The 14,701-nt window shown below is 36.2% G+C and overlaps 1 protein-coding gene across 1 annotated transcript in view; it reads right to left on the bottom strand.

Moving 5' to 3' along the window:
• Positions 1-14,701, bottom strand: part of GAS2 (growth arrest specific 2) — a gene marked incomplete at its 3' end in the record, with an annotated part of 88,037 nt that overhangs the window by 47,139 nt on the left and 26,197 nt on the right. The window contains exon 4 of the mRNA XM_082760824.1: positions 6,920-7,061. Within this exon, the coding sequence (XP_082616950.1) occupies positions 6,920-7,061 (142 nt within the window). The remainder of the gene's footprint in view (positions 1-6,919; positions 7,062-14,701) is intronic.

Below are 14,701 nucleotides of genomic sequence, written 5' to 3'. Positions count from 1 at the left end.
GATTGGTTACAAGCACAGGTTGAAATGCAATAACTGTGCCTATGGTATTCTGTTATATCCTGTGGGAAAGGCATCCATCTTCTGAATTACTTGAATTTACATTAGTATTTACTTATTGGAAATGGGCACCACATCTACTTTTGATATGACCAGTTACTCAATCCTAGAAATCTTGCATGGCAAACATACATTTGCTATGCTTCTTTTTTTTTTTTTTTTTTTTTTTTGAACTGAAGCAATTGATACACAGTTACACACGGTAAGTGCTGAAAGCTGAAATGATGTTTTGAAGCCATCTGCATTCTATGTATAGCCACATACATAATTCACTGCACATCATTCAAAGTCTACAGCATGACTCATTTCCCCACCAGTGCTACTGTATTGTGTGAAGAACTGAAGAAAAAACAACTGTGGAGATCTCTCTAACATTCCTGCGAAGCAAGTGTAATTATCTCCATCTGATACACAGAATTAACGTACATGCATTACAAATAAAAATGCACACTAATTTAAGTGTTATTTAAAGAGACATACACCCTTATCTGCAGGGTACTTTCATGTTTTCTAGCACTACATTTTTTATGAAAGCAAAGCCAACACATCACAGCAATCCCATTACAAGGTCTGGTATGTTTCATACCACTGCCATAGTCACTTGTCAAATGCTATTCAGTAGCAACATCCAAAAACGGTCTTTCAACATCTTATATTATTCTCCAAAAATCAACATCTTCAGATTTTTGCATCAAGTGAGGCATGTGAGGAGAAGACCTACTAGTAATGATTTCCTTCACTTCCTGAACCAATCACTACCAATACATGGCCAGAGCAAGGTCCATTCTGAAGAGAGCACAGCTCTTGATAGACCATGACCACATGAAGAGTTGATAGATATATCAAACAGTTAAAATAATTAAAGTGGTAAAGCCAGCCTTAATTATAGCTTAAGTACTTCACTTTGCATCATTAACACAATTTTTGTATGCCATTTCCTATAGTTTTTCAAGCTGTCACATACAGAAGAGAACAGTATTCATGGAGAATCCCTGGTCGGTCCTCTCCTAACAAACATTAGGAAGGTGAATCTTCTGCATAGATGACTGTAAGTAAATAGGAATGTAAATGTAGAGGCCACGCGTGCTACATAGATCTACTGCAGAAGGGAAATGGCTGCCTTGCGAGAGAATCTTCCTGTTGTTTGCTCAACAAGAAAGCAGTGTGAAGATTTACCAACAGTGCATTAAGTCCACCTTATTTTAGATATCCTGACAATTACAAGGCCTTTTGCTTTTCATCTCATTTATTTAAAATTCTTATCTATTGTCATTGCCTGCATCTTTTCCAGCTATTGTCAGCCATTTTTTTTTTGTCAACAATACCTTGTTTTCAGCTCCTAACAAACCTCTATTCCTGCCACTCCCTAGTTCTATCTTCTTTCTCCACACTGCCCCCATCTTTTTGCTGCCCATGTCTCTTAATACAGGCTCTCTGCCTCTTCCACTCACTCACTCACTCACTCACTCCTTTTTCTCTTTCCTTATGTTTCATTTCCTTCCTACCTGCTTTTCATCATATTTCGACATCTTCCACCTCTCCCTTGCCCAGTGGATAGACCCTAGCAGGAAAAGCCAGAGAGCAGAGGAGGAACAGCCACTGCTTTGAAGTGCTGGTCACCCCCGGGGGCTGTGAGATGACAGCATGCACCCTGCACATGGACAGCATATGGCTGCTGAGCACACTTAAACTAAGGGTGTTCAGAATAAGAAACATGAGGTATGATTACTTATTTTTAATTAAAATTTGCAGAATGTACATCCATGATACAGGAACAATCTTCTTAAAACTGCCTGCTAAATTTCAGGTCTTGGCTCCTAACATTTTAAAAGCCATTTTTAACAGAGTCAGGGTGGTGTTCTTTTTTTTTTTTTTTTCATATATAATATGTACGCACATATATATAGCTATATATTTTATATCTCAGACAGATGAATCAAAAAAAAAAAAAAAGTATGTGATTTATTCTTCTAAAGCGTTTCCTAGCTCACTAGACATAAAGAGATAGAGGTTTAGTACTAGTCATCATACCCTTCCAACTCCCATCATAATTCACACAAGCCTAGGGAAGATTTTTTGAGAAGGTTCATCCTTCTTTCTATTGTCTTCCACTTCTTCCTTAAACACTTTTTTTTTTTTCCTTCAGATCCTACAGTAGTTTGTTTTGTGTTTTAATGTTGCTTAGACAACACCTCATCTGTTCAACTGATCCCAATATATCCTTTCTTGTACATCAAAAAGAAGTAAGCTATGACATACAGGTACTTACTTAAGGAGTTGGGTTCTCCCAATGGAACTATATAGCAGAACTACAGAATGGCTTGCACAGGGAGGGACTTAAAAGATCATCTAGTTCCAAACCTGTGCATGCTACCCACTAGATCAGGTTGCCCAAGGCCTCATCCAACCTGGCCTTGAACACCTCCAAGGACAGCGTATCCGTAGCTTCTCCCTGTTCCAGGGTCTCACCACCCTGACTGAACAATTTCCTTTTAACATCTCATCTAAATCTCTCCTCTTTTAGTTTAAAACCATCCCCCCTTCTCCTATCATTACCTGCCCGAGTAAAAATTTCCTCTTCATCTTTTTTATCAGCCTCCTTTAAGTACTGAAAGGCTACAATGAGGTCTGCCTGAAGCCTTCCATCCTTCTATCAGTTACAGAAGTCTCAAAACAATGAAAGTTGCACACAATAGATCTATCAATAGCACAGAACTAATGTAGAATTAATATAGATAACATCTAAACAGTAACAATTTACTAGAATTATGATGCTAATCCAATGCTAATAACACTGCCTGGATGCTTCTATAGTCCTCAAAACAGAACATATTCAACAATAGAATGAGTTGTTTAGTAAAATGCTGTGAAAGATGGGACGTAGCCTTATTCTGATGCAACTACACATAAAATTCCATGTGCTACTGTAAGATGGCAATATGTCACTCAAAGAATGGTCAAAATATGCTTCCGTTTTTCAATAGAAAAATTAAATTAGAGTAAATCAATCATAAAAAGGAAACCATTTGCCACTACACATTAAATATTTTTAAGCAGTCATTTCAGTATTGTGTGCTTTTGTTTTTTATTTTGTTTTTAATTGGAAAGCAGTATTAGAATAGAGGTCAGAGGTGTTTGTGTTTCTGTCTATTATTTCCACTAAAGCACTACATGCTTTTGTTTATGGAACCTGTTAAGTAAACTCTAACCAATAAATTGCATCAAAACAAGTCCACGTCACACACTGTGTACACACACACACACACAGTAACAGAATATACAAGCACAAAACATTAATACAACAATATCCAATAACTCTCAAAATGAACAACACACGTTAGCATGCTGGCACACTCAGTGGCAAACCCTTTTCTTGCTGGGTAGACTCTTTATCACAGAAGAGACGCAGAATATTCATTGGTTCCAAATCCTATAATCATCCAACAACACTACATTACCAACGATGAGTTCATAACTTCATCTTTAAGTTCAGTTAACTGAAGCAATCGTACAAAATCTTACCATTCTTACTATTTGGCCAACAGTATTTCTTCAAGTATTACACTCTTCAGGCTTGAGCACCATAATTACAAGAATCTCCATCAAGAATGCTTCCATAAACAAATATCATAGCTGTGTGGATCTGCTGCCCTAAAAACCTACAAAGGGGAACTTACAAAATATACATGACACATGGAAACAGAGGAGTTACAGACAGTATTACATTTCTTAGACTGCAAAGAGTGTATCATGTTCCAAGTACTAGATAAAGGATAAATTTTGACCTGTGATGTAACTGAGAACCCCATTTGAAGACAATCATCATCTGATCAAATTGTGAGATGCAAAGTTTGACTTCAGATAATCATTTGCCCTTCCAATACAGATAATTCCTTCTTTAAATACACTAACAACAAAATAATAATTGTTAAAAACAGTTAATTAATCAGTGAATGCAGGGAGCATGCAAAATTTCCCTTTCTTGACAGGTTTATTCAGGTTATCAGAATTGATCTATTTATTACCACTTATTATTATTAGAATCCTATCACACAGATTTTGAATACCAAAATCCTAACTTCAATGCAAATACAGAAACATGTAATTGAGTAAGTCACCACTGTGTACCAGAGATATCCATGTACTGAATCAGAGTATACCTACAAAATCCAAACTACTGCAAATTTATTCTTATCTGAATAAGACACCATTTTCTACTGGCTTCCAAAGTCAGCGCTAGTAGTGCCCAGGCAGAAGGGAAATCTGTGCACTTGTCCACAAATAATGGACAAAGACACAAAGTGACACGGGTAGGTTTACTCACCTGCTTGTCTGGATCCACCCCAGAATTTTAAAACATTGCAGAGCCTAAACTCTAAGAACACTCAAGATTCCCATCAACATCTCTTGCCTGCAAGCTTTAGAGGCGTGGGCCACACCTATCTGCCATGCTGCCTCTTTCCCACTGTTCTAACTCTATATGAAGGAACACCTTTGTATAACCTTCATTCAAGTACCAAAAACATGGCAGTGTTGGATGCATGTGTGTGTGGCTAGTCTTGCATGATTTCAAAGATTGCATGAATATTTCCTGTGGTACATAAAGGAAACACCATTATGTGCATCTAGAAGCATTTGCATACCATAAGGCAGGCTGAGCAGAGTAAAAAGGGAGAATAAAAATCAAGGCAAGTAAGAACATTAAAACAGTAAGGTTCCTCAATATAGGCAGAAAATATTTCCTTTATTACACAAGCTTTTATGTTTCAGTACAGTTTATTAGCCATGGAGGGGAGGGAGAAAACAAAAATTAGTTACCTTTGTAAACACCATTTCACCAGGGTTATTTATTTTCAGGAACATAGCAAACTTTCATGAGGCAATGTGAACACTTACACGTCAATCTCACACATTCCTCACCACTTTGAATAGAACCTTTTATGCTACTTACCTGTGCTGAATTTTTATTTTCTGTGCAAGGGAAAATGTGATTTATGTGACAGAGAAACATAAATCCTTTCAATTGATAACTGTTATGAATCATCATTACTTCTAATGTAGTAGTACTGAAAAACTTCAAGCAAAATCAAAACTTTTCCTAATTGCACCTCAAGCTGAGGAACAATAGCAGCTTCTATTTTTATCTTGTTTGGAAACAGCATGGTCACCATTACCCTGTCAATTTTAGAAAAATAGGTCAAGTTCTTATTATCAAGTTCTAAACCTATTTACAGCACTATAAGTCTTTTCAACATATACTTTGCATACATAGTAACACTCAGAGAACAGAACCTGATTTTCAATCAGTGAGTGAAGTCAGTCAGTAATCAAACAAACCCAATAGAGCCACGTCTGGCTTATGTATTTGAGCACAGTTCACTTTGGTTTTCTGAAAGCAGAAGTCATCTTTAACACCAAATTTCCAGGTATGTTTGCAGTCTATATTATACTGTGGCTAGCAAAGCACTGTATATGTCTAAAAGTATGTGTAAGAATTCATTTATACAGGAATGATGTTATCAAAGCTATGCTGATTTCACCTCTAAATAAGATCTTATTTCTTAACAAGACAGGAGGAAACTGTAGACACACTTTCAACTACACAGTTAACCTGTTATTGGAACAATGTTGAACTGTTGAGTTTACCATAGCAGAAGAAAACCTATATTTGTTTAGATATTGGCTTAACCAGAGGGGCTCTGCTAATCTCAAGCTATTGGAGGTCTGTGTTTCCCTTCTTCTTGACTTTGCACTTTTCTTTGTTCTAGGAAATATTCAACTTCCCCCTCATTTCAAAACTTTGAAAATATGGTTGTTGTTCATCTTATACTCGATTTACTGTGTGCAAGAAAAAATTCGTCTTGAGGATTTATCTAACAAAATAGAGACAATATATATCTTAGTACTGTTTGTCAATTTAATGATACTAGTTTCTTCTCTGCCGAACAACTTCATTTCATTTAATAACTCTCACATGGTAAAAGGACAAATGAAAAAAAATGTTTCAGAAATAGTTGTGCTAGAAGACCAAGACTGTAAAAGAAGGGGAATAGATCAATTGCAACACAGGTAAGAACTCCAGACAAAGCTTCTTGTTAAAGTAAAGTGTGTTCATTTATCCTCCATAAAAAATGAGTTGTCTATCATCACAAATGCTTTATAATTTTATCTGAGTTCAGATAATAAGCACAGATTTGTCCCTCTATTTCGCGATAGGTGTCTGAAACAAAACATTGAGGTAACTAAGCCCTAAGTTTCCCTTTGAAGAGAGGAGTTAAAATCATAAAGAATACATAAAGAATATATACTGATATAACAATGTTTTTTTAAATGGTCCAATTCTTTTGATAAAGCACCCTGAAGCACTGATAGTTCTTTTCCAAAGCTGCCCAAGTGAATCAGGTGAAAAAAGATCCAGTATAGGACACGAAGAATAAAATCATATTTTCTTGCATCCTGAACAACTCACTGAATCTGCACTAAGAGCTAAATACCAGAAGCAAAAACTGAGAATGCACACATATCCTACTGTCCCAGAACAGAACAGGACTGTCCTATTCGCCAAACTAAGCAACAACATTCCACGAACAGAAAAGTGTGTATCGTGAAAAATCATTTGCATGCAAGAAATCATTTTAAGATTTTTGTTTTATACAAGCCCCTTTTAAAATTGACTTAAATGAATTTCAAGTTATGTGTACTTCATTTGTTTATGCTTCAGATAAGGGGCAGAATCTACACAGACAGAGGTCAGTTTCAGAGTCAGGATCAATTAGAAGAGCCATTTTCTCAAGGCAAAAAAAAATAATAATAAAAAAATAGTGCTTTATAGTTAAAAATTATTATTTAAATAAATACATACCCAAACCTTCCGATTCAAACAAGCAGGTATCATCCACCCCTACATCTCTGCACCAGGATAAGAAATTTGCTGTGTTGTCTCGTGCAAAAAAAGACCCTGAAGCAGCATTGGCTTTGCATGGAATCTTCCGTACTGGTAAGGTCTGAAAAACACAAGTTCTCCATTTAGATAATTAATATCTGCCACCTAATATAATACCCAAATATTCTGAAATCAATATGCCACCATTTTTCTTTGTCCATTTCATTCTTTGTTGAGAATTTAATGGCACAAAGTGGTCAACCACAGAGACTCTTCACAAGCATAGTAATTGGACATGTGATGTGAAGTTCAGATCACAATTAGTATTAACAACCTTTTTTTTTTTTTTTTTTTTTTTTAAAGAAAAAGCTATCATTAGCAACTACAGCTTTGAGATCTGATGTTTGGTCCAGTTCACTCAATTAAAAAAGAAGAAAACCAATACTTTCTAAAGAGAGATTTTCTACTGATAACTTTCCCAAAATTAAGGGCAACTTCAGGTCTAGTTTCAAATCTCCACGTTAGAAGAGTTTTTAAGATTTCCCTATAGCTTGGTGAGTGTGAAATTGTAGGTCTTGAGGACTGAAGACTGCAAATAAGTAAGAAATGCTACTGTTCCCAACCCCACGCTAGCCCCCTGTGTGCAACCCAGAAATCTAGCCTAGCAGTTACAATATTAAGGTCTAACAGGGCCAGACTTTCATTGTACCAGAGCAGGACTATCTACATAACCACAGCAGAGGAGACACTACTGGTATAGCATATCAATACCTGAACCCAACAGTAATTATTACAGCAAACTTGTTGCTCACGTTGGTAATTTTACTGAGATGCATACAAAGAATACTTCAGCATTTAGTTCTCATTTAAGGTTTCTTTTCCAAAAAAATGAAAAATAGATGTCATCCACAGTGAAACAAAGAAAGAATGATATATTATTACTACATAGCTTTAGAAATCAGCAAACCATGGAGGAATTCAGACTCCATGCTGATTTTAACGTGCTGCTTTTCTATTACACTAATTTATGAAATACTTTATTCTGTTCTGGAGTCAGTAGTTACACAATGGCAAGTGAGCAAATCGGTAGCAAACTGAAAATGGCTTATCTGGTAGTTCCTGTATCTATGTCCAAATCTTAGTTTGAATGGTCCCAAGTAATTCTTAGAAATGTAGGGAGGGAAGACAGACATGGGAGCAGGCTACCCTTTACAAGAGCTGCTGGTAGCGTACTTATATTAGTATTTAAAGACTATTTAGAATGAGTTGATACATGATTTTCAGTTTGAGGTCTTATTGCAGTAATGTAATTGCAGAATACATATGCAGACACGAAACTAATCTTCTCCACATACCTGATAACCAAGTAAACTACAAATAGAATGTCTACCAGAATAAACAGCATTCCAATTAACTTGTCATTATGTCAGTATGAGCCTAGAAGTTGCCCTAAATATATACGCATGCCTTATAAATATTTAGGCCTATTGCTTAGTTAGCTCTGCATCTAGCCCTCAGCTCCTGAAGATTCTTATTCCAACTGCATCTTTTTACGTTTTTCTACTTGCTCTACAACAATGATTATGTTCCAAAACATTTATAAAGAGATATTGATATTTTTCTACATGGTATTATCAAAACCACTGACCAGTTTTACATAAATTTTTAAAGAAAAACCCAAGCTACACCATTAATATCAAACAAGGAAACTCTTTTACCACAATACCTCCACTTGGACCACAGCATCTTTATGATGCAATACACAGACATTAAACCAACTGAGTGAACAGGTCAACGTAAAGATACCAAGCAGATTACATCCAAGAAATCTATGTCGGTCGGACTTTTTGAATGACTACATCCAACTTAAAGCTCAAATCCTGGATGACCTTGTAACAGATTCATAGCACTATAACAGGAACAAGATGACAGAAGCCAGCTCCAGTGTTCCTGGCACTTGCAGACTTAGGTATAAGCTACTCGAGAGAGTATGGAAAGGAGATAAAGCTACACCTAATTTTCCTCTGAAAATATCCTTGCATTGTGAAACTCTGTCATTTCTCAGTTCACACCTCAGTTCTCATGGCTGCTTTTCCACAGCACATCTAAGTTACTTTATTCTCTGACTCTCCTTTGCAGCCAGTCTAGCTAGTCTTCAAGTCAAAAACTGCTCATAAGCCCTGGAACAGCTCTGAATGATTTTACGGGTGAAATCATAGAGGGTTTCCTTCCACTCAGTTCTCCAGCACCAACCCAACCAATTCCTTGCCTTTAGAGCCTTCACCCTCTTGCATCCCCTGAAAAGTAACCTATATTCTTTTATGTCATGCTAACGGTATTAAACACTGTTCTGCAAGCCTGTCTTAAAGCCCTCATATTATTTCTGGAAATTTCAACTAGGAAGAGAAAAACCAAAATCAAACTATTGTGCTATATAGCTGGTGGGTGCCAGCTGGCAATCAGAGGACACCTGGACCCTACCAACTCACTCTGCTGAGCCCAGAGCACACAGGACACGAGTCCACCTGCAGCACTGACCCCATAGACCAGGCTGCTCCCTGGAACAGATGCCCTCAGCAGAACAAAAGCAGCTGGAGCCAAGGAGACTGCCAGGAGAGCTGACACTGCTGTTCTTATAAGGAGCTGTTGGGGAAGGCATTGCTATACCTGACATGGGAGGCAGAAAACTGGAGTCTTCTCCAGGTCTGCTGCTGCTCACCAGTATTAACAGCATATTAAGAAATTTGCTTCTAAATGTTTTATATCTGTTGATTTAGATAGATGACAAGACTGTCTATAGAAATGCTTTCAAGAAAAGCACTTCAGAACAGATGGTTTATGCATCAGAAATCTATGCAGTTATAGTCAGTAAATAAACCACCTAAAACCTCATTTACATAATGGGCTATCCATCAATAACACATCCATACCTTGACAACTAGGACAGACCTTTAAGTATATCAATCAACCTAAGTTCACTGTGAAACATAGACATTCCTGGAACTATAAACAATCATTTTACAATTATCAAGATTCCAGTGTCTTCTAGACACTATTTTTGTGTAGTTATTGGTACTGACAGCAAATAATAAGGGTCTAGACACAGATCTATCATACCTAACGAAACTGGGATATTCTTTAGTTTCATAGTAACAGATAAATGGTTGATTAACAGGTGCTCTGAACAACTCAGAGATGAAAACTTCCCAAATGCAAAAACAAAACGTACTGACACTGACTACAGAAGGGAAAAACCTGCATTTTTGAAGGGGGAAAATGCACAAACAAAAAAAAACCACATGCACATAACTAACAGTCATTTCTGGAATAAATACTACATAGACAAATATCCCTGGCATTGCATGATCTCACTACCATATAGCATTCTATATTTCATCCCATTTCCCACAGCATTAGGGTCCTGCTGAATAGAACAGCAAAAACCTCCTCTGTATTCAACAACAGCACAATCAGGTTGATCATAGAAATCATAGGGAAATACTCATATTTTCTTATCACCTAATAAATTTGCCTACCACCTTTTAAATAGAAGTCTATTTTTTCAGTATTTCCAAAACTCTCACTGTAACATTCAACTTATAACATGTGAAAGCTCTTATTTAGGAAAGATTTCATGCTCAAGTATTCTTTGCCGGTTTGTATAAATGGCCTGAATATCTCAGAAGTGCTTTCTAGCAGATCATTCTGAAGTAATTAGCTTTCCATATGGCAAAAGTGACTTTTGTTGACATAGTATAGTATAACCACAGTTGCTTTGAAACAGCAGTGGCCGCAATTACTCCTATCGGATATCATGAAAACAGTTCCCCAGTTACACTCCTTTTACAATCTTGTCTTGTTGATGTGCATGCATGTGGTTTAATGCAGGATGTGAAAGTGTGAGTGAAATATATGACGCAATCCTGGAAAAATGCCGTCAGGTTCACTTCTAAACCCAAAAGGGACTCTCTTTACACTGATGCTCTGGAACCACATGGAAAAAAAAAATGTATTTTTAAACCATTTTTCCAAAATGAGGGTCCACACATACATGTTAAAAAAACAACAACATTTCTAATAGCAGATTTGAGTCATATTTTGAAGACTCAAAATCATACCTCCTTTTGAATAAGGGATTTCACAGCTTTTTGAAGTGTCACTCCCACTTGGGTACAAGGAAGAAGATGAGCAAGTATGAACTGAATGATGAATAAACTAAAGTAATTCCTGCAACCTTAAGTAGCTATTCAGCTGGACCCTTTGTATTTTTTTCTTCCCCTTACTGTGGTAGTAAGGGGAAGAAAAGTAAGTTTACTTCCATTTACTGTGGTAGAAACCATTTTCAAAGCATAACCATTGGACCAACAAATGAAAATAACTTACTAAATACACAAATTGGATACAAGTAACTCTGAATATGGAAATACATACCTGAAATTAGAAAATGAAACCTCTCCCATGTCAAAAACAAAACCTTAGGAAAAAAAAAGAGCAACATCCTCCAGCCCTTCCAAATATGCAAGATAAAGTCAAAATACAGGAAAATTGTAGAAATTAAAGCTTAACATATAAATTTTCAAGACTTAGGAGTTTAAAGAGTTGACAGTTTAAATATTGTCTATTAACCAGATCCTTACCCTGTGCAAGCAATGTAGAGGTCATCAAATTCCAAAAAACACTCCTTATCCACATCCTAGATTTTATTAAAACATTTGGGATTGCTTTGGAATACCCAACCAGTTTATGATATGACAACAGAAATAATTAACATTACTGGGGCTTTATATAAAGGTACAGAGTACGACATTAAAATAAATTCAAATCTAAGTTTAGCCATGGTGTTAGTCAAGCATATTCTCTCATTTCTTCCATGTAGTATTAGCTTTAACTTCTTAAGAAGAAAGCATAGATGAAGAATAAACTTACTCTAACAACAATATATTTTTAAAAGCTAAGACTTTGTTTATGGCTCTGTTATTCCAAGAGCTCTGTCCAAGACACAGCTCACTGTTCATGTAGCAAGAGATGAAAACTGATTTTTATCCAAAAAAGATGGGGTTAAAAAAAAGTTATGAAAATCTAATCTAACAAATGCACAGCAACTCCTACTTCTAGCAGTGTCTTAGAAAACAAAAGAATAAAAGAGATGACTAACTCCATATATAATGAACCAGTTAACTTGTATACCCAGACACAAATAATACCAAGAAGTAGTATGGCAGAAGCTTCATTCACCAGTTAAAATTAGTTATATAATTAGATTTGATTAAAGTTTAGTCAAGGGGCATTTCCGTTTTAACATATGAGGCAAAATCATGACATGTGCCAGAAAAAGCACTATTTAATTGAAAGCAAAATATGGCATGGAATTAGGTGTCTGTTAAAATTCAAGAGCTATTCAGCAACTGAATTATCTGGAAAAAAAAAAAAAAAAAAAAAGGAAACAGAAACCGAAGGAGGAAATAGCCTTCTCCCAGCATGTCCCATACACAGCATGGCTATTGGGTGGCTGGATAACACACACAGACCAACAACCTGAACCCTTCCCTTGAAGAGCGGGTGAGACCACCTTTATGAAAACCAACAACAAAAAGCCCACATAAACAGATGTCAGACCCTGCTCCTGCCTTCTCTATTTGTGTAATTGAGGCAGGGATTAAGTCACCGGAGTCCAATGGCTTAGGGAGGTCTATAAATTGACTTTCAGTTTCCTGACATCTAACTGTATAATGTACCTAAGCCTACTGACAAATTCACTTTTCTCAATTATCTCTCAGAGATAATTTAGAATTAACTGACAACCTTCAAGGATACATGCACCACAAATTAAAAGACATGACTTCTATTTATGCTCTGAAAATGCCAGCAGGCCAGAAGCAAAAAACAAAAGGAGGGTACTGTTTGGTTTTATTATGCTATAAAATAATTCCTTAGAGATTGCAACCTAAACAGCAACCTAATTGCAACCTAAAAAAAAAAAAAAAAAAAAAAAAAAAAAAAAAAAAAGTAGCATTTTATAACAAAATTAAGACAGAGACTAAGGTATGTCATGTCAAAGAAGCCTTGGCTTCATGAGTTCATCACCATTCATTAAGTGTTCTGAACACTGCCTTTAGGTTTCCAGAATTCATGTTTTTACTGGCGTTTTTTAAATTGCCATTTCATAATAGGCTTCTTAGGTATCTGATGAGAACAAAAAGGGGCAATTTTCACACTTGTTCTTTAAGAAGATAACTACAGCTTATCTTTGATAGACAATTTGGAACTTTTTTCCCTACTGCAATCGCCAAAGCCAGAGCTGAATTAACACACAGTTAGTTGACCAAGTTAAACTATCCCAGCTTCTAAATTTCCTTCATTTATATGTAATTTAATGAGAAGCGTAGGAGGACTACATTTGTGTAAGCTGTTTGTGGTTATTTCATTACCATGCAACAGGGCCTGTGAATGAACTGCAACTGCATGTATAAACTGAATTTTTTCCGTGGAATATAACTTGGTCAAATATGAATGCACTTTGACAGGACACATTTTAAAAGACATCTTATTAACCCATGACCATCCCTTATCAAATAACACATTCTTGAAGCGTAAATGATTCTCTTGAATATGAAAAATATTAAATTTTGGCAAAAACAACATATTTTAGTCTCAGAAATTTCAAAGTCACTTTTTCCCCTTAATCATTGCAGAAGAATCCAAGCTAAGGTCATGACAATGCTTAGAAAATTTGAGTCTGAATAGCTCGAGTCCATCAGAACACATTATAGGTTTAAAAAATTTTCATATTGAAAGATGTTTCCATGCTTTCACTTAGAGTGTGGTGTAATGCAGTTTGAACAACCAACATATTTCTTCGATCCGTGGAATTAGAGGATAACATCTCACTGGCAGCCTGAATAACAAATGTAACTAGTCATTCAAATCCCTAGATGTAATTATTACAGTGCTGGGTATACTGTCATGCCTCTTCTTCTTTTTCCTGCAGCTTTTCTCTCCACGATCAATCTCGTGCTTTGTGATCCTTTGAAGTGCAAGGTGGGGATGAGGCATGGGGAGGTTTCCCAGCCCTTTCTGTAAGATTAGTTCCAAATGGTGCTTTACCTAACACGAGCCAAGTGTCAAGGAATACATGATAAAGATCACCCAGTCTAAAGGAAGACAGTTGGTTTTTTTCAGGTGCTTTATCTGTTCACTTTCCAGATGCGTAACAAAAATAAAATTTTTATGCAAATGCTGAAAACATTGAGAAAGAATTTTACACGTAGCTCACTGCAGGTAAGTCTGACTCTCCAAAGTCCTTCATGATCATTTTTTAAAAAAATTAGGTCTTTGCCTTTATGATAAAGACTTTTTTTCTGCGAGTTCTTCAATTAGAAACCACAAGGAAACTGCTGGAGCCCTGGGAATTCTACACTGGCGTAGAATTTAAAAGTGTCCATGATTTGAAAAACATGTTGGAATGTTAATCTACACAGCCAAATTTCCAAACCAGCCTTAACTCACTCTCTAAGGTTGTGAACAAAGCTTTGCTTTATTCCTGAAGCATTTGGGGCCAATCTACATACACGTGCCCAAGTGGGAATACATGCTTATAAAAATAAACAAATTCAACATAATTATGATATCTATAAATTAGTGTCTAAACTTGAAAATGACTAATGTTTTTCCCCTCCTGCCTTGCAGTCTTAACGTGTGGCAGTATATTCACAAGTACCATTTCAGAAATGTTTGCTCCTTTTATAAGTTCAAGACTCACTA

This window comes from Aythya marila (genome assembly GCF_965140915.1).
Source record: "Aythya marila genome assembly, chromosome: 5".
In the NCBI taxonomy this organism is placed as follows: domain Eukaryota; kingdom Metazoa; phylum Chordata; class Aves; order Anseriformes; family Anatidae; genus Aythya; species Aythya marila.
Note: the sequence above shows the minus strand (reverse complement) of the source record. Positions and strands in the feature narration are given on the sequence as shown.